This window comes from Heptranchias perlo, chromosome 5 (assembly GCF_035084215.1).
Source record: "Heptranchias perlo isolate sHepPer1 chromosome 5, sHepPer1.hap1, whole genome shotgun sequence".
Classification (NCBI taxonomy): domain Eukaryota; kingdom Metazoa; phylum Chordata; class Chondrichthyes; order Hexanchiformes; family Hexanchidae; genus Heptranchias; species Heptranchias perlo.
The window spans coordinates 5812948-5834616 of record NC_090329.1 but is presented as its reverse complement, the minus strand read 5'-3'; the positions used below and the strand labels follow the sequence as shown (position 1 = coordinate 5834616).

At 40.1% G+C, this 21669-nt stretch overlaps 1 protein-coding gene across 1 annotated transcript in view; it reads left to right on the top strand.

Moving 5' to 3' along the window:
• The window catches only part of lrrc1 (leucine rich repeat containing 1), a 138486-nt gene that overhangs the window by 11041 nt on the left and 105776 nt on the right, over positions 1-21669 (top strand). The window contains exons 3-5 of the mRNA XM_067983949.1: positions 2381-2498; positions 13592-13670; positions 20393-20482. Coding sequence (XP_067840050.1) covers positions 2381-2498; positions 13592-13670; positions 20393-20482 — 287 coding nt within the window. The remainder of the gene's footprint in view (positions 1-2380; positions 2499-13591; positions 13671-20392; positions 20483-21669) is intronic.

The following is a 21669-nucleotide window of genomic DNA, read 5'->3' as shown; positions in this document are numbered from 1 at the left end:
AGCACACTGATCAAGAAAGTTCCCTTGTACACATTTCTGGAATTCCTCCCCCTATTTGCCCTTTACACTTCTTACTGTCCCAGTCTATATTGAGATAATTGAAGTCCCCCATTAACACTATTCTATGGTTCCTGCATCTTTTTGTACTTTGCCTGCAAATGTTCTCCTCTATCTCTTTCCCACTATTTGGTGGCCTATAGTTTACACCCAGTAGCATAATAGCTCCTCTGTTGTTCCTTAATTCTAACCAAATAGATTCTGCATTTGAACCCTCAAATACATCATCCCTTTCCAGTGCTACAGTAGTTTCTTTGATCAATACTGCCACACCCTCCCTCCTTTCTTTCCTTCCCTATTCTTTCCTGAATACCTTGTAGCCAGGAATATTAAGTGTCCATTCCTCCCCTTCTTTGAGCCAGGTCTCTGTTATTGTCACTATATCATAGTCCCATGTGGCTGAATCTGTTGCCATCAGTGTGGTTTCTTTTTCCTGCTATCCTGTGGAATGACATTGAGGCTGCATAATTGCCTGAGTCTGAAATGTTGGTGTGCACAGGATTGCATCTTGCCCCTCCCCTGACACAAGTTTTAAATTGAATAATTTATGTATGTACACACATGCACCATTCAATCCAAATCATTTGTGTTTCATCTCGCGCTCCTTAAATTCTGCCTATTAAAGTCCGATACATTATTGTCCCAGCCACATGCTTTCAATTACATCGATACTACGTACAACCTCACCGGGATGGAGGCAAAGCTTCCCAAAGTATGGTAGGGCATTTTATGGGGAATCAGTAAATTGCTTGTTTGGGAATGTGTTGGATGCCCACTGTGTCTCCTTTAAGTTCAGAAGATGGAAAATATTTGTGAATTAACAGCTAGAAATGTATAGTGATTTTTTTTTCTTCTCCCCGCTCCCCTAAAATTGCTGTGCAATTAAATCAATTGTAAATTGTGATGTAGGATTGACGTTCTTGCATGGGATAACGTAGCATTGTTGCTTTAATTTTTGGTGGATGGTGCAGTTTTCAAAGAATTTGCTTGAACTCAAAAGGACAAGTATCCTCTTGATGGAAGAATTGTCAAGGGTCTGTTCAGTTTCTGTTCATCGTGCCATTGCAGGTGGAGGTGAATAGAGCTCCATAAGCCATGTTTACAAACACTGACTGTTTGCAACAGTCTGACTGAGAGTTTACCAGAACAGAGTGAGCGAACAGCCAACACTTCTAAAGAGTTAACGTAGTGCACATTACCGAGTGTGTTGTATGGTATCTATCCTTTGCTCTTGCTTTCTAGGATTTTATTTATAAATCTATCTGGACTGAAGTTTGACCTGTACAAAATGTAATATTTGCTGTCTTATGAATTGACCGGAGATGCCGTGGACATCCTACACGTTCTTCAGTGAGCAATTTACCATGATCAAGATTAATTGTTAGATTTGGTCTACATTAACTCAGTATGACAGATAGTTGAAGCTGTTTATAAAAGACATGGTCGACTTACAGAAATGGTCCAGCTGTTAACCTGAGGAAAAGGGATTTGAAAATGACTGAACTGAAATGATAGGTTCATGACACAAGTTTCTCTGAGGCAGTAAGAATGTTTAGTGAGAGGAAAAAGCCATATTTGCATTGAGAGGAGACACTGAGTCTTGGGTCAACGTAATGTACATTATTAGGGCGTAGTTAAAGGAGCTTTTGTTCTGCATATAGTTCGTGCTACATCTGATGTAGGAGTGCTTCATTTACCCCTCGATGTTGAAAGTTGGAAATGTCCCATTCCCCATTGCTGACATCTTTTACCTTCAGAGAACAAAAAAAAATGATCAAGAAAAATCCAAGGAGACCCCACTGAATTTCGTCATGCTGAAGTAGTGGGTTTGAGGAATGCCGTTGATTTTTTTTTTGGAATATAAACAACTTATCATAGTATTAGCAAAAGTACATGTAGCAGCTACAAACTCCCATCATCATTGGAAACAGCACTGATAAGGGTACAGTAATGGGTGTTTTGTAACTGTTTTACATCAGGTTATGATACTTGCAAAAGGGTTGCAGTGTAGTCGTTTTGGAAAGTATTGTATCGTAATGGGATATTTGTAATTTGTGGTGGTTGAGTTGGCAATATACTGTAAATGTGTGAGTACTGCCATAAAGGGAGCCCATGTGAAAAATGAGGTGAATTGCCCTTGTTAACTGGAAGCTGGAGTAGCTGTTGTCAAAAAGTAGCCATTCATACAGCCCAAAACTCGACAACTGTAAACTGTTTTTGGGTTTTGAAAATTTGTCTGCTGGGAAACAAAAAATGCATTTATTTGGTTAGAGTTTTGTTTTCCTTTTAGAATTGTCCATAACCATTTTTTTTCACATTTCAGCCATTTTTCCAGCTTGTGAAGTTACGAAAACTTGGACTAAGTGACAACGAAATCCAGCGACTTCCTCCAGAAATAGCAAACTTCATGCTATTAGTAGAGTTGGATCTGTCCCGAAATGGTAATTTACAGGAGTGAGATTTGGAATTTTATTAAAAATTCTGTGCCATTGTCTACATTCTCTTACGGTGGTCCTTCAATCTTCAATTTTAGCTCTTTTCCTGCTTTCTCCTCTTTGTTCCATCTGTTTCTTTAGTTTCCGCCTGTTCATCCCTGTTTTTGCAATTTTTATAAGCAGTGCTATTCAGTTACTGTAAAATCACAAAACTGTGTTTACTTTCCTGTTTAACCTGCCTTTACTATGACTTTGCGTTCCTAAAACATGGACACGAGCTGAATTCCAGAGGTGAAGTGAGAGTTGACTGCCTTTGATATCAAGGCAGCATTTGACTGATTGTGGCACCAAGGAGCCCGAGTAAAACTGCAGTCAGTGGGGATCTGGGAAAATCTCTCCAGTGCCTGGAGTTGTAAATGACACAAAGGGAAATGGTTGTGGCTGTTTGAGGTCAATCATCTCAGCCCCAGGGCATCATTGCTGGAATTCCTCAGGGCAGCTTGCTGGGCCCAGATATCTTCAGCTGCTTCGCTTCATCAATGACCTTCCATCCATCATAAGGTCAGAAGTGATGATTGCCCAGTGTTCATGCCCATATGTAGCAAGACCTGGACAATATCCAGGCTTGGGCTGATAAGTAGCGGTTGTTTTTCGGACTGGAGGGAGGTGTACAGTGGTGTTCCCCAGGGGTCGGTGCTGGGACTACTGCTTTTCTTGATATATATTAATGACTTGGACTCGGGTGTACAGGGCACAATTTCAAAATTTGCAGATGACATAAAAGTTGGAAGGATAGTAAACAATGTGGAGGATAGTAATAGACTGCAAGAGGATATAGACAGGCTGGTGGCATGGGCGGACACGTGGCAGATGAAATTTAACACAGAAAAATGCGAAGTGATATATTTTGGTAGGAAGAACGAGGAGAGGCAATATAAACTAGAGGGCACAACTCTAAAAGGGATATAGGAACAGAGAGATCTGGGGGTATATGTGCACAAATTGTTGAAGGTGGCAGGGCCGATTGAGAAAGCAGTTAGAAAAGCATACGGCATCCTGGGCTTTATAAGTAGAGGCATAGAGTACAAAAGTATGGAAGTCATGATGAACTTTTGTAAATCACTGGTGCGACCACAACTGGAGTATTGTGTCCAGTTCTGGGCACCGCACTTTAGGAAAGATGTGAAGGCCTTAGAGAGGATGCAGAAGAGATTTACTCGAATGATTCCAGGGATGAGGGACTTTAGTTACGTGGATAGACTGGAGAAGCTGGAGTTGCTCTCCTTGGAACAAAAACGGTTGTGAGGAGATTTGATAGAGGTATTCAAAATCTTGAAGGGTCTAGACAGAGTAGATAGAAAGAAACTGTTCCCATTGGCGGAAGGGTCAAAGACCAGAGGATATAGATTTAAGGTGATTGACAAAAGAACCAAAGGTGACATGAGGAAAAACTTTTTTACACAGCGAGTGGTTAGGATCTGGAATGCACTGCCCGAGGGGGTGGTGGAGGCAGATTCAATCATGGCCTTCAAAAGGGAACTGGATAAGTACTTGAAAGGAAAAGAATTGCAGGGCTATGGGGATAGGGCGGGGGAGTGGAACGAGCTGGATTGCTCTTGCATAGAGCCGGCGTGGACTCGATGGGCTGAATGGCCTCCTTCTGTGCTGTAACCTTTCTATGTTTCTAGCTAACATTTGCATCACACAAGTGCCAGGCAATGATGATCTCCAACAAGAGAGAGACTAACCACCTCCCCTTGACATTCAATGACATTACCATCGCCAAGTCCCCCACCATCAACATCCTCGGGGTTGCCATTGACTAGAAACTCAACCTGTCACACACATACAACGGCTATCACCATCACCTCCAAGTTACACACCATCCTGACTTGGACATATATTGCTGTTCCTCCAATGTCGCTGGGTGAAAATCCTGGAACTCCCTACGTAACAGCATTGTGGGAATACTTTTACCACACGGACCCCAGGGGTTCAAGAAGGTGGGTCACCATCACCTTCTCAAGGGCAACTAGACATGGGCAATAAATACTGACCTTGCCGACAATGCCCTCAGCCCGAAACTGAATATTAAAAAAACTGTTTCATTTCATTGCAGTTTTTTAAAAGCAGGGTCATAAAATGCAGATTGCAGGATGAAATGTTCTGATTATGTAATCTAGGATAGTGTAAAAATATCTTGTACATCATGGGATTAATGCTGTGCGGTGCTCTCCTTCAGTGCTCTGGCAATGAGCCTGAACTTGGGCGTCTAGGAGCACAGCCCATCATTATACTATTGTAACCTAACTTTTTAAGTTTGCAGAGTTTGAGAAATGTTTTCGTCCTGTGGGCACGTTGTCCATTGGGAATTGGGTTAAATGTATAAACCAGTTTTACATAGAGGGCATCTATAGTAAGTACAGGGGAGGGATTTTATTGGAAGTGTGTTGGTGGAGGTTGGACAAAGTGTGTGTACTTTTTCACTTTTCTGTCTCTTTTTGTAGTGGTAAGTTTTTTTTTGAAGAGTTGACAATGTTTGAATCAAAAGTAGAAAAACAAAAGAACCAAGATAACCACTCAATTATTCACAGGGCTGCTGGTTGGAATGGGGCAGTGGTCTACGGGACTTCTTTCTTGGATTTGCTTCTGGATTGCTGAATAGTGCCTCTTTCTCCAGGTTAAAAAGTTATTTCTGGGATTGTCTGTCTCCGCTGGTGTTGTAGTGGGTGATGACAGGGGGTTGCAGTGTAAAGCAGAGGAGGAGGGCTCAGCAGGAAAACCCGTGCTCAGGGGCTGTGATCCTCGGTGCTCCAGCTGGCAGTATCTCTGAGCCTGAAAGGCAGTGTACTCTTGACAATTTGCAGGTGATGCTCAGTCTCTGGTAGATTCAGGAAGGACTGCAGCTGAAGCGGAACTCTGACCGTAAAAATACCCTATTCCGTCGACACTGACCTGAACAGAGCAGTGGTAATACAGCACCAGCCTTCCTGAAACATGAAGCCACAGGTAGTGTAACAAAGTGGGAGAATGCTGTCCCTCTTCAGTAATCTGCTGGGCTGTTCTCAAAGGAGTTATTGGGGCTGACGTCTGTGAGGCAAGACAATTTTTGTGAATGTGCTTTGTCTCTGTTATGAAGTTTTTTTTGAGTGGGTGATTGCTGAAGGTCTTAACGTAGTTTAGGCTTCCGGGATTGGTAATGGGGAAGGGGGCGAGTTTAAAAAATCAGGATGTTTGGTGTGCATATCTTTATTGATAATGCCTTAGGATCATTCACTGCCCACTCTGTGAACTCCAAAGGAATTCATTATATGAAAGTAATTTGACTCCTTTCTGTGTGATAGGGCACTGTTTAATAACAAGTACCTTTACCATTGGACTTGGATTTTTGTTTCCTTAGGGCCAGTCTTGAAGACAAAATACCAAAGTTGAAGGGATTGTTCTCTATAAGTCACTGCTGTAATTCATATTAGATATAGGCGACTGCTGCTGAGAGTCTTTTTTAAAAAAAAAATCTTTACATGTGAAAGATCTATTGTGCGGTAACAAAGATTTTGGAGTTCATTGGCTCTCATCTGTACCGATCCATTCAGCTCCTTTTGACACATTTGTTCAGAGAAAATACTCCCCTACCCACATCTTGCCAACTGACTGGATCGTCACTAGCTTGAGGGTTTTTGCTTCCACTACTGTACCTGGAAAACAAATGTTAATCACTGTGTGGAGAAGTGCTTCCTGACAAATGTCCTAAATTGACCAATTTGAGCTATAGCCCCTTGCTCTACTGTCCTAACTTGCACTGAAGTTATGCCCTCCCTTTTCTTTATCTGTACCATTATTGAGGTTATATAGGGTATTAAAGTCCCCTTTAAGTTGCCTCCTTTCAAGGTCAAAGTACCCCAGTTTCTCCAATCTTTCCTCATAACTCTATTCTCTGATGCTTAGGGATCAGCTTCATGACTGTTCACTGCACAGACCCTGTGACCTGCTCGTTTCCCTGAATGATTAGATATGTTGAACGCTGAATACCATCATTGGCTAGTTGTACACCATCTGTAGTGTAATTGTGAAACCATTCTTTCTACCAATTTGTCGTACTTGTCCGTATTAAATTTCATCCGTGCTCGCTTTGCTCGTTAGTATCATCTGTAAATATAATCAACTTGGATTGATTTTCACCAGAGTTAGTGACTGAAGCAAAAGCCATGTCAACATTTAAGAATAGATTAGATAGGTAGTTGAAGGAAAGGGGGTTAAAGGGATATGTTAACAGGGCAGGTACATGTGATTAGGACTATTGTGTGGGAGATAAACATCAACGTGGACTGATTGGGCCAAATAGTCTGTTTCTGTGTCGTAGCTTCTATGTAATTCTGAGTTTGAATTGATGTAGACTGGAAACAGTAGGATCCCAGCACTGATCCCTAAGGCATTCCATTTCCCTCCACACAACAACATTCCTCTGACAAGTACCCACTGTTTGCTTTCCTTTCATTCAGCCTATTTCTCATCCACTTCTAAGTTTTGCTTAAACTTTCTACTGCTTTCAGCTTCTGTGACAATTATTTCATGAGGAACTCAATAGGCTATTTGGGAAGGAAGGTGCTACCGCTCATATTGGTTTTCCACAGCTGGGTTGTCAAAAAAAAAAGTGGAGAAACTTGGTCAGGTAGAACCTACCCCAAACCATGTCGGCTGCTATTGACTAGATTATCATCATACAGGTAATCTTCAAGTTACTTCCTTTGAGAGTGAATATTTTAGTTGAGCGTTACCAACTTTAGATAATTTATTACTTTGCTTGTTTTCCACTAATGATCAACGAAATCCTTCTATGTCTGACCTCTTGACTCAGATTGAGCATGTTAGCTGATAATCATGAATAAAAGTAAATATTAGGAGAATATAATTAAACAGTATCCTATTAAGTGACAGAAATCAGGAAGGGAGTGCACTTAATGGGACTTTACACTAAGCTTTGTAGTACAAGATTGTAATGAATAGCCAGGGATTCAGTTATGAAATGTAGCTTTACCTGTTTTGTCTCGGTAAGAGTTGCAGCTTGTAAATCTCCTAATTCTTGGTGTTTCAGATTCCAAATTCACAATTTTAAAATAAAAATTTGCGATCTAAGTCGAGCCCTAATGTAAGATAGCTGGTTAACTGTTTGACTTACCTTGACATGAGAACTCAGAAGATACCAATACTCTGGCAGTACAATTTTTTAATATTGTGAATTCCTTGCCAATGATCATGTATGTATGTATGTATGTGTGTGTATATATATATATATATATATATATATATATTTATTTAAAATGCAGTTCACTTTTCTGTTTGTCACTATTTTCTACCCAGAGATGGGGTGGATGGGGATTCCTACCAGTTTGAGGAACATATTTCTTTACTCTTTCTTTCATTATAATGCATTCTTAAAATAACTCATGGTTAAAAGTCTCCTCTGTTTGACTGTAAGGTGGTTGAGAGCATGTTTGGGAAGGACATGTTACTTTGGACCTATGGTTCCCAAAGCTTTCCACCACTGGGGCTTCCCTGGCCTTATGTCTGGGTCTGTTGTAGACTGATTGATAGAGATTGATTGCTACTGGAGTTAACAACTCCATTATCATTGTATCATGCGACTACCAGGATGGTAGAAGGTGAACTCGATGGACCGTGGTCTTTTTTGTCTATCAATTCCTATGTCCCTATGACTGAGCTGAAAGAAAGAAAATGGACACTGAGCCAAAGAAGGTGATATTAAGAGGAGTGACTAGAGATGGATTTTAATCAGGGTCTTGACTGAGTTAGAAGTGGAGGGAATTCTGGAGCATGGCACCCAGGCAGTTGATGGCATGGCTGCCAATGGAGGGAGAGATGCACAAGATACTGGAGTCTGAAGAGTGGAGAGTTTTAGGGGAGTTGTAGTGATGGAGGAGGTTACAGAGATAGGGAGGGGCAAGGCCATGAAGAGATTTACATTTGAAGCATTGATTGGACTGTGAGCCAATGTAAGTCAGCAAGGACAGGGTTGATGGGCAAGTGGTGCAGGATAGAATATGGTTAGCAAAGTTTTGGAAGCAGTAAAGTTTACGGAGGGTGGAGGATGGGAGACTGGCCGGGCGAGCATTAGAATAGTTGAGTCAGGACTTGGCAAAGGTATGGATGAGTGTTTCAGTGGCTGATGAACTCAGTTGGGGTGGGGGTGGGTGAAGATACTGAGGTGCAAGTAGGCAGTCCTTATGATGGAGAGGATATGAGGTTCGGGGTTGAGGATGGGTTAATCTCAATCCAGTTCGTGATAGTATGTGCCTGCAGCACAAAGTGGCCCTTATTTCGGCACAAATTAGAAGTCACACTGGTGCAGCAGAGGGTGCTCCTCTGAAGTTACTCTGCCCTACCTGACCTCGGAGTGCTTAATACTGAAACAGGTACAGTAGCCTAGTGGTTATGGTACCATGACAGATTGTGAAATTGAATTCAATAAATCTGGTATTTTGAGGGCTAGCACCAGAAAAATCACTATGAAAGCTGCCAGATAGTTGCAAAAACCCAACTGGCTCAATAATGTCCTTCAGGGAGGGGAATCTGTCACTGCTGCTGGGCTTGGCTGCTTGTGATTCTTGTCCCACAATATGTGGTTTACTTTTAGTGCCCTCTGAAGTAGCCTTGCAAACAACTTCTTTTGGCAACTAGGAGGGGGCAATAAATGTAGCCTTGTTAATATCGCCCCCCCATCCTGAGAAATTTTTAAAAATTTGGAACACATTTCTGTTTTATTCACCAATATCCCACACCAGGATGAGTATAAAATTCACCAAAATAAACATTACTTTTTAAAAAAAATACATCACTTTAAAAAAAAATCTGGCATGTGATTTTAAACATTGCAGTCACGCAACTTTTACATTGTTTCCCCACAAGTGTTTTGAGTAACGAGGGAAACTTCCAAGAAGAAGCCTCACTATCAAACCATCTTTAAATGTTTTTCCAGTGAATATTTCTGATTACATCGTGAGTCCTGGTGACCTACTGTTATGGAGGAGTTGGTGAGCTGGACAGTGCGTTAACGTAAATGGAGAAATATTATGAGTGCTTCGGTGATCAGTCAACTTTATACATTCAGCTTCTTTGTGTCTGGTTTGATAATTATGCCAATCCTGTTTTTGTTCTCAGAATATATTTACCTTATTTAAACTTTTTTATGCTCATCACGTTGAGAAATATCAGTGCCAGAGAATGGAACACCTTATTTCAGGCACCCAGTGTCAGCATTAAATATAGGTATAGCACATCAGGCATAGCACAGGTCGATGCAAAGCAAAGCTCCCTTCACTCTGCCTCAATAATGTGCTTCAATCTTAACCTCCAAAGAAAGAAAACACTACATTTTCCATATCGGCCATCTTCAGGCCTGCCTGAGTGACATTATTAATTATTGGCAGAGCATACTAGAAACTGAAATGAGATATCGCAAACTCATTTCACACGAGACCTCATCCAACACAGAGAGGAGACTTTCACCCATCAGTTTGGGATGGATTTCAGCCCGGATCCTAGAGTTGTACGGCTGGTGTCTAACCTACTGCACCACCCATATGTTCAAACAGTATTTAAAATAAGTATAACTTAATACATGCTTGATATGTTAAAGGAAAGGTGAGGATGAAACTCCCAGTTGACCCTCCATCTGTGATTTAAAGGTGGTCTTTGAGGCTACTGAGATTCAAAATACTTGAAGTAATGTAACTTAATTACAGTGCAGTATATCTAAAATCACCATTGCTTTTAAAAATAAAATACAACCCCAATCTGGCAGCAACATGATGAATTCATGAAAATGGTGTTTTATGTCAGTCATTCAGTTAATACTATATCACATTTGCCTAGAAAAAATATCCCAAATCCACTCGTTACTTTCGGTTCTATTCTGTTGAAGTGACAATACAGCCTTACAGAAAAGGCTCTTCAGAGTAATTTCTACCCTGGATCTGTTTGGGGAAAAATGCTGACAAAATTTTCAAACTATCCTCTCTCTCTGTCCCCTGCAGTAAAGAATAAGTTTTCCTCCGCCATCAACCTTTTGAGCAGAACCAGGGTAATGCAGTCTGAGCAGTAATTACAGTTGGCATTTTGTACTGATTTGTGTGATAATCTTTCAGGCTAATGTATTGTATAACAGAAGATCTCTTCATATGATGTGCAACAGCTTTTACCTTTGGAAAGCAGACTAATTATTCTCTCATGCTTGTGGATGTGAAAGATAGAGTGCAGTTCAAAACCACAACTGAATTGTAACAAAGACCAAATATACATAAAGACTTGTATGTTTTCAGTTACTATCGTGTGTGTGTGCTTGCATTCGTCCATTCTTACGGCAGGAAAAGGGAAGCTATCAAGAAATCCTAGTTTTGTGGAAATGTTCTTTTTTCAAATATTACATGCTAGGTAACCAGAGGACATGTATATAAGATAATGGGCAAAAAAGCCAGAGGGGAGGTGAGAATTTTTTTTTAAGCAACAAGTTGTTATGATCTGGAATGCACTGCCTGAAAGGGCGGTGGAAGCAGATTCAGTCGTAACTTTCAAATGGGAATTGGATATACGCTTGAAAAGGAGAAATTTGCAGGGCAATGGGGAAAGAGCAGGGGGAGTGCGACTAATTGTGACTCTTTCAAAGAGCAGGCAAAGACACGAAGGGCCGAATGGCCTTCCTACTGTGCTGTATGATTCTACGAAGGTTCAAATCCCTGGTAGATAATCTGTTGGAATGAATGTATTACCGTTCGTATGGTACCGCCAGTTAGTAGCTTATAATTTTTCACTGTTGTAACTCCACGTTACCCACATTTTCACTATATCCTTCAGTCCATTTTCTTTTTCTCTCTCTCTTTTTCTCTTATTCTCATTTTTATATATTTATTTATTTTTATTTATATTATTTGTGTTTATATTATAGTGACCTTCCATTGTAATTTATTAAAACGATTACCTGTTTGGATGAAGTTGTTCTGTGTGACTTCTCGACTAATTTTAACTCGTCCCTTTGCATTTGAATCCCTCTCAATTGTGTACAATTTGCCTGGATCAATTTTCTTAATTCCCTTTGTAATCTTCTTTTATGGCTTGTGTCTGCCCTCTCAAAAGTATCACAGTAGGTACACCACAGGAGGACACCATTCGGTCCATCGTGCCTTTTGAAAGAGCTATCCAATTAGTCCCATTCCCCTGCTCTTTCCCCGTAGCCCTGTAAATTTTTTCCCTTCAAGTATTTATTCAATTCCCTTTTGAAAGTTACTATTGAATCTGCTTCCAGCACCCTTTCAGGCAGCGCATTCCTGATCATTACAACTCGCTGCGTAAAAAAAGTGTTTCCTCACGTTGCCTCTTTTGCCGATCACCTTAAAATTCGTAGTATCCTTTCTATAGGTAGTTGATCAGAACTGGACAGAGTACTCCAGATGGGGTCCCACCATTACCTTATGCAGTAACGTGACCTCTTTCAGATTTGCACTCTATCCCTCTGCTAAAGTTTCTTTTTCAGCTTTCTTTTACTCAGTGGTGCTTTATCCCAAATATTGAGCGAATTTTCTTTCACCTGAAAACCAGACTTTTTAAAAAATCTGCTTATTCATTTTCTGATAAGTTCCTTGACTATGAAGAATTAGTGCAAGAGCAGTACAGATACTTCATGAAGAAATAGCTAGATATTTGAATCTGCCGATTTGAACCTTTCCATTACTGAGAGATCTTCTCAGTTTTAATGTTCACAATCATCTTAGTTTAGCATTTCTACACATTTTAAACAGTATTATGAAGTACAAGTCTTGGAACATTTTAAATTGCAATTGTTTTAACTGCAGTATTTTGTTTTTTCTCCCCAGAAATTCTGCTGCTGTACTCTGAGGACTTAGCAATATTTTTCCTCTTGGTTAAGGTTGCAGTAAAGGAGAGAGGAGGGGTGATGCCATGTTTGGGTTATTTGGTGGAGTTGGGAGGAAGGAATATTATATTGCCTGAAAGGTTGTCATTATCCAACCATTATAAATCTGCCATTGCATCTCTCAAATGGAGCATTTCCCTTGATAGATGTTTTCACGCATAAGCCTGTATGTCAGATCTTTAGTATGCAAACAAATTTATTTAACTGTATACTTCAGTTTACAGTTTCTCCCCACCAATTTTCCTTTTCTCCCTCAACTCCCCTCCCCACCAGTCTCCCCCTTCAATATGTGAGCCTGCACAGCGGTTGTCAGCAAGATCACCTGGAATGTATCAAAGCCCAGACAGACTTTGTCCTTGTCCAAAGATTACAGAAGCCTGCTTCCAACAGGAGTAGCTGAAAGATGATTGAGAGCAGGAACCCTGGCTTTTTTGCCTTCCCAGCCTGGGGCTTTTGAGGCTGATTGTAGCACTCTTACTGTTGTGCTGATTGAGATCAACTAACCCAGCATAGACCAGGGATCTGACCTGGTCTGTGCGGCTCCGTCACTACTGGAGCGGCAAGCTGAGCCATCGGGGATGAAGGATGTGTTGATTGCACTTTCGACAGCAATGGAGTGAGCTAAGTTGTCCTGCCTACTTGCCGTTTAGTGTAACAAATCTTCACATTTATACTGCGTGAAGTGCTGATTCCCAGTCTCTGACTGCTGGCGAGAGTTCTAACAACCGAAAAGAGCTGTTGTCACATTTGGGTCTTTTTGGTCATTAGTATTTGAATAGCAGCTGCCTGAGGTGGTGTTGTCTGTCTTTATTCTCCTCTGTCTGAAGCAGGTTGTATGTGCAGCTAATAGTCAGCAGGCATTGGCCAACAGTCAGTTTGTCTTGCTCCTGGTGCCAAACTTCACAGCTCTGTGAAATGTAACTGTTATACTGCACGTTTGGTGTTGGTACAACACAGAAGATCTGTAACGACACTAAACATGCAGTGTGACCAGAGTTCAGTATTATACGGTATTGGATATACATTGTGTTTTTGGTGCACTTTGAAATCTTGCAGTAAAGACTGCCGATGCTTTGACTATTTGTTTGGAAGGATAACTAATTATACAGAGTATTGTTACCAAGTATATGACTAATTTAATCTTTTTTTGTTGCAGATATTATGGAAATTCCAGAAAGTATCTCATTTTGCAAATCATTACAAATAGCAGATTTTAGTGGCAATCCCTTAACCAGGTAAAAAGAACCACCGTACAGGAGCAAGTATATGCCTTGTTTTAACTTTCATCGCACATTGTTTTAGTCTGAACTGTTTGATACTAGATATTTAAAACTGTCATTGATTAAGAACAATATCATTAGCATAACTAAAAATAAAGTAACTTTTACACATTGGTAGTATTGGCATTTTGTGAGGGGGAATTTATGCGAAACATCATGAAACAGGTGAGCAAACTCTTGAAGTCTTCAACTTCTGAAACATAAATATTGATCTAAAATAAAAACAGAAAATGCTGGAGAAGCTCAGCAAGTGAGGCGGCATCTCTGGAGAAAGAAACAGAGTTTACGTTTCAGGTCGATGACCTTTCGTCAGAACTGGAAGGTGTTAAAAGCTTTAACTGATTTTAAAAATGTTAACACTGTTTCTTTCTACACAGATGCTGAGCTTTTCCAGCATTTTCTGTTTTTATTTCAGATTTCCAGCATCCGCAGTATTTTGCTTTTGATAAATATTGACCTGGTGTTTTGCAAATCACCAGTCTTAATGATTTGGTAAAAGCTATGAATATGGAATGTAGTGTGGATCTCTGCAGTCTAACCTGTCTTGTACAGAACTTGAATTTTCATTAATGGATTCCCCTCCTATTTCATCTGCCTCTTAGATTCTCCAGGGATGTATTGTAGAGAATATTTTGGGTACCTGATGGGGGTTGAAGAGGTTGTTTACAGATATATTAATTTGATATTAAAACTAAGTTTGTGCAGGTGGTTACCAATGCACTTTACATAATATGAACAAAGCCTCAGTCTTCCCAGACTTCGATTTATAGACCGTGGGTGCGCATGCGCGGGGTTGTGTGTGTTTTTGGGAGAGGCACATTTTCTGATGGGACAGACAAAACTTTGAAATTTAATAGTTGACTAAAAGATCTTGCACTTCACAGATTATCATCCAAAAGTGACATTTTTGAGGGGAGTACTCCTGAGGAAGTGTATATGCGATTGTGTGCAATTATGGGTACCCTCCCTTTGAAAGGCCATTTTGTGTATTCAGGGTTCAGAAAGAAGCAAAAAAGTATAAATCCATGACTTGGGCCTGTAAGTTATGAGGAGAGACTTTGCAGAAGTGAACTGGTTTTCATTGGAGAAAAGATTGAGGGGACATGGTGCAGGTGTTAAATGCTGAGGTGAATGTATGAATAAATAGATTAAAAAGGGTATTTAATTTAAAATGTGAGCACAGAACTGGAGGGAACAATTGCAGTACTAAAAAGCTTCAAAAGACTAGAAAGAATTCCCCCCTCTCCGACAGCACTGGGCGTGGGGTGCACCATATACCGCAGCACTCGAGTGTTGTACTGTGGAGTGATGCATATTTATTTAGTACCTGGATTAAAGGAAACAAGAGAATGGTGCTTCACTGCTGTGTGGAACATTATTGTTCTTGAGCATCTGGGCACCCATTACATTTCCAGACTAATGTTGGTGACCCAGGGTGATTTTCTCTTTCCCGCTCCCTACCCTTGACCCTCCTTCACTGTTACCTCATGGTAGCAAAGCCAGCGTCGGGAATTGTGGAAGTGAACCCTACATTGAACCATTCCATGGCACGTTGTCTTAGTGTTGTGATGTACTTTACAGCCACAATTGTGCATAATTTTAAGAGCAGCCATAAATAATATCTAATTTATAAAGAATGATATTCGCATCCTTTTTATTTTGACATTTTTTATGAGAATTTATTTTGTTTAGTGAGTGCTTATGACCTTTTCAGAGAGTAAAAGAGCTTTAAAGAGTAAAAGAGCTTTAAAGAGTAAAAGAGCTTTAAAGAGTAAAAGAGCTTTAAAGAGTAAAAGAGCTTTAAAGAGTAAAAGAGCTTTAAAGAGTAAAAGAGCTTTAAAGAGTAAAAGAGCTTTAAAGAGTAAAAGAGCTTTAAAGAGTAAAAGAGCTTTAAAGAGTAAAAGAGCTTTAAAGAGTAAAAGAGCTTTAAAGAGTAAAAGAGCTTTAAAGAGTAAAAGAGCTTTAAAGAGTAAAAGAGCTTTAAAGAGTAAAAGAGCTTTAAAGAGTAAAAGAGCTTTAAAGAGTAAAAGAGCTTTAAAGAGTAAAAGAGCTTTAAAGAGTAAAAGAGCTTTAAAGAGTAAAAGAGCTTTAAAGAGTAAAAGAGCTTTAAAGAGTAAAAGAGCTTTAAAGAGTAAAAGAGCTTTAAAGAGTAAAAGAGCTTTAAAGAGTAAAAGAGCTTTAAAGAGTAAAAGAGCTTTAAAGAGTAAAAGAGCTTTAAAGAGTAAAAGAGCTTTAAAGAGTAAAAGAGCTTTAAAGAGTAAAAGAGCTTTAAAGAGTAAAAGAGCTTTAAAGAGTAAAAGAGCTTTAAAGAGTAAAAGAGCTTTAAAGAGTAAAAGAGCTTTAAAGAGTAAAAGAGCTTTAAAGAGTAAAAGAGCTTTAAAGAGTAAAAGAGCTTTAAAGAGTAAAAGAGCTTTAAAGAGTAAAAGAGCTTTAAAGAGTAAAAGAGCTTTAAAGAGTAAAAGAGCTTTAAAGAGTAAAAGAGCTTTAAAGAGTAAAAGAGCTTTAAAGAGTAAAAGAGCTTTAAAGAGTAAAAGAGCTTTAAAGAGTAAAAGAGCTTTAAAGAGTAAAAGAGCTTTAAAGAGTAAAAGAGCTTTAAAGAGTAAAAGAGCTTTAAAGAGTAAAAGAGCTTTAAAGAGTAAAAGAGCTTTAAAGAGTAAAAGAGCTTGACTGAGGGAGGGAAACAAACCTACCCAATTAAAACTGACTCACATCTTAGTTAATGATTAATACCACTGATAATTTAGCTGCCATCATGTGGTTCATAGTCATGGGCTCCAGCCCCCTAGCCAGTTTGCACAATCTGAAAGAGATGTTTGAAAGTTGATAAGTTTATATCTTATAGGACAGGAGGTGGCCATTCAGCCCCTCGAGCCTGTTCTGCCATTCAATTAGATCATGGCTGAATTGTACTTCAACTCCATGTACCCGCCTTTGCTCCAAATCCCTCGATACCCTTACCCAACAAAAATCTCAGTCTTGAAAATTTCAGTTGACCCAGCATCAACAACCTTTTGGAATAATAAGCTTCAGATTTCCATTACACTGTGTGTGAAAAAGCGCTCCCTGATTTGACTCCTAAATGCCGTAGCTCTAATTTTAAGATTGTGCCCCCCGCCCCCCCTCCCCTGTTCTGGAGTTCCCAACCAGAAGAAGTAGTTTTTCTGTATCTACCCTGTCAAATCCCCTTATCATTTTAAACACCTCGATTAGATCACCCCTCAACCTTCTAAACTTACTGTATGGGAATCACTCTGGTCCCTCTTTATTCCCTGCCTGTGTAGTTTTTGTTAGACCACGTAACACTCACAGGCAACTTATTCCCAGGCTATAATCTAATCCTACTCTTCAGCCACTGCTGAGAGGTGGGCAACTGTGATTGAATGCAAAGAAACCAACCAGGCCTACTCCTGTTCCTAAAAGATACAAACTTATCAGGTATGAGGGGCAAGTTGGGTAAGGTAGATTGGGAAACCAAATTAAAGGGTATGACAGTTGAAAAGCAATGGCAAACATTTAAAGAAATGTTCCAAAATTCTCATTGCACATTCCATTGAGAAATAAAATATCCATGGGAAAAGTGATCCACCCGTGGCTAACTAAAGAAGTTAAGGAGAGTATTAGATTGAAAGAAGAGGCCTATAATGTTGCCAAGAAGAATAGTAAGGATTGGGAGAGTTTTAGAAACCAGCAAAGGATGACCAAAAAATTGATGAGAGAAAATAGAATATGAAAGTAAACTAGCAAGAAATATAAAAATGGATTGTAAGAGCTTCTACAAGTATGTAAAAAGGAAGAGAGTAGCAAAAGTGAATGTTGGTCCCATAGAGGCTGAGACAGGAAATTTCTGGGGAATCAGGAAATGGCAGATGCGTGAAACAAATATTTTGTATCTGTCTTCACAGTAGAAGGCAGAAAAAACATACCAGAAATAGTGGGGAACCAAGGGGTAAATGAGATTGAGGAACTTAAAGAAATTAATATCACTCGAGAAAAAGTACTTGAGAAATTAATGGGACTAAAAGCTGATAAATCCCCTGGACCTGAAGGTCTACATCTGAGTGTTTTAAAAGAGGTGGCTGCAGAGATAGTGGATGCATTGGTTATGATCTTCCAAAATTCCCTAGATTCTAGAATGGTCCCAGCGGATTGGAAGGTAGCAAATGTGACCCCGCTATTCAAGAAAGGAGAGAGAGAGAAAACAGTGAACAACAGGCCAGTTAGTCTGACATCAATCATCGGGAAAATGCTGGAATCCATTATTAAGGAAGTGGTAACAGGACACTTAGAAAATCATAATATGAATAGTCAGAGTCAACGTGGTTTTATGAAAGGGAAACTGTGTTTGACAAATTTATTAGAGTTTTTGAGAATGTAACTAGCAGGATAGATAAAGGGGAACCAGTGGATGTCGAATATTTGGATTTTCAAAAGGCATTCGATAAGGTGCCACATAAAAGGTTGTTACACAAGATAAGGGCTCATGGGGTTGGGGGTAACATATTGGCATGGATAGAGGATTGCTTAACAGACAGAAAACAGAGAGTAGGGATAAATGGGTCATTTTCAGGCTGGCAGGCTGTAACTAGTGGAGTGCCGCAAGGATCAGTGCTTGGGTCTCAGCTATTTACAATTTATATTAATGACTTCGATGCAGGTACTGAGTGTAATGTATCCAAGTTTGCTGACGATACAAAGCTAGGTGGGAAAGTAAACTGTGAGGAGGACAGAGTCTGCACAGGGATATCAACAGGTTAAGTGAGTGGGCAAGAAGGTGGCAGATGGAGTATCATGTGGGGAAATGTGAGGTTATTCACTTTGGTAGGAAGAATAGGAAAACAATTTTTTAAATGGTAAACTATTAAATGTTGGTGTTCAGAGAAACTTGGGTGACCTCGTACAAGAAACACAAAAAGTTAGCATGCAGGTACAGCAAGCAATTGGGAAAGCAAATGGAATGTTGGCCTTTATTGCAAGGGGTTTGGAGTACAAGAGTAAGGAAGTCTTACTAGAATTGTACAGGGCTTTGGTGAGACCTCACCTGGAGTACTGTGTACAGTTTTGGTCTCCTTATCTAAGGAAGGATATACTTGCCTTAGAGGCGGTGCAGTGAAGGTTCACTAGATTAATTCCTGGGATGAGAGGGTTGTGTTATGAGGTGAGGTTGAGTCGAATGGGCTGATACTCTCTGGAGTTTAGAAGAATGAGAGGTGACCTCATTGAAACATACAAGATTATGAGGGGGCTTGACAGGGTAGATGCTGAGAGGTTGTTACCCATGGCTGGAGAGTCTAGAACTAGGGGGCATAGTTGCAGGATAAGGGGTCGGCCATTTAAGACTGAGATGAGGAGGAATTTCTTCACACAGAGGGTTGTGAATCTTTGGAATTCTCTACCCCACAGCGCTGTGGATGCTGAGTCATTGAATATTTTCAAGGCTGAGATAGATAGATTTTTGGACTCCAGGTGAATCAAGGGATATGGGGATCGGGCGGGAAAGTGGAGTTGAGGTCGAGGATCAGCCATGATCTGATTGATTGGCGCAGCAGGCTCGAGGGGCCGTATGGCCTCCTCCTGCTCCTATTTCTTATGTTCTTTGCACGTGCCTTTTCACACCTCCCAAAATGGGGAGATGCTTGGCCTTTGATGCTAAAATGGGCAATTCACAGGAACAGGTAGATTAACCTTGTGTCCCCACTGTTCTGTGGTGCAGCCCCATCAAGTTTTCAGTTTTAAAAAAAAATGGAATGCTGATCATGATGTTTATTGTTTTATTCATGACTGATTCAGGCTATTTACTGTTTCAGCAAACCTAATATCAAACTATTGGAAGAAGTAATGTATTTTGCATAAAATGAGTAATTAATAGGAAGGGTGCTATGGCTTAATCTGTGCACAAGGTAAAACCTATATTTTCTGGAGAGAAATTATATTGTATAGATCTGTATTTTACCTATCATGTATCTGTATTTTACTTATCTGTAATATTGAAGTATGTTGGGATTTTGGCCTTTGGATATTTTGAAGCTTTGAGATGAGTACTATCGTTTTGTGATGATCTGGTATATGTGGTCACATCTGATGAAGCCATGAGTGACTAATTTTGATTCTATGTACTACTTGATTCCCCCATGGATTTGCACATTGATGGTGGGGTGTAGGGGGCGGAGGGAACCAGATGAAATGGGGTTAGAGGGTGGGGGACATTTGGACCAGGATGTGCAGATGTAATTCAGTGCCAGTTTTAAAGTTACACATTCTGTCCTCATTTTTATATAATATTTGATTTGATTTTTTGTAGGCAAATAGTAAAAGTTACAACAGTTGGGAAGCAGAATGGTAGAGTTGGTTGGAGCGTACGATTTTCTCCGCAGTACACTCTGAGGAGCTGGGAAACGCAAAACTGAGGTGTTATAGTGCCACCCACCGGTGGGAGCGTGTAATTATAGTGTGACATGTTTACATTACAAACGTGGACAATGGTATTTATAATGGAAATAGTTAACACAAGCGTTGACAAACGTGACAACAGGAAGTAAGGTTTTGTAGACAGGAAATGTGCGCAGATGTAAGCCTTTTAATACATTATATAGACGAGGTGTATTACGGCTCGACACCCAATCCCACTAGTAGCTGATGTGTGCAGAACATTACAGTGATTCTTGATTATCTGTCTGCAGGTTGCCTGAGAGCTTTCCTGAGTTGCGGAACTTGACGTGTCTCTCCCTGAATGACATCTCGCTACAGACGCTTCCTGAAAATATCGGAAAGTAAGTTTGATTGCTTTCACAGCGGAGTTTCTCAACTCTCAGATGTACAGTTTAAAAACGGTAAAATAAATTTGCAGTTATTATTTGTTTCTTAGAAATTTTATCGCTATAACTATAGGCTGCCTACACAGAATGTAAAACAACTAAAAGTAACTAACTGGCAGTAGCCACAAAGCATAAATATTTTTGGCTTTTGAAAGAAAGGGTGGCCGATTAGGGACCAAATAGGAAATCAATTTGGGGAGGCTGAGGGACTGAATGTCTTCACTAAAGAAGAGGATGCTGCTAATGTCACAGTAAAGGAGGGGGAAGAGAAATTGGGATAGGATGGAAGTGGATGGAGGAGGTACTTAAATGGCGGCCAGCGCTCAAAGTGGAAAAGTTATACGGTCCAGATGGAATGAATCCTAGGTTGCTGAGAGAAGTAAGAGTGGAAATAGGTGGAGGCTTTGGCCACAATCTTTCAATTTTCATTGGATACGAGAATGGTGCCAGAGGACTTGAGGGTTGCAAATGTTACACCCCTGTTCAAAAAAGGAGAGGGGGATAAACCTGGTAACTACAGGCTAGTCAGTCTACCGTCGGTGGTGGGGAAACTTCTAGAGACAATAATCCGGGACAAAATTAATTGTCACTTGAAAGACCGTGGGTTAATAAGTAACAGCCAACATAGATTTGATAAAGGCAAATAGTGTTTGACAAACTTGAGTTCTTCAATTAAATAATGGAGAGGGTTGATGAGGGTGCTACAGTTGAATGTTGTGTATATGGACTTTCAGAAGGCATTTGATAAAGTGCTACATAATCGACTTAGCAAAATTGAAGCCCATGGGATTAAAGGGGCAGTGGCAGCGAAATTGGCTAAGGGACAGAAAGCAGAGAGTAGTGGTGAAGGGTTGTTTATCAGACTGGAGGGAAGTATACAGTGGTGTTCCCCAAGGGTCGGTATTGGGACCGCTGCTCTCTTTGATATATATCAATGATCTGGACTTGGATATGGGGGGCATAATTTCAAAGATGACACAAAGCTTGGAAATGTAGTAAACAGTGAGGAGGATAGTAGAAGACATCAGGAGCAAATAGACAGGCTGGTGAAATGGGCAGATACGTGGCAAATGAAATATAGTGCAGAGAAGTGTGAAGTGACGCATTTTGGAAGGAAAAATGAGGCAATATAAACTAAATGG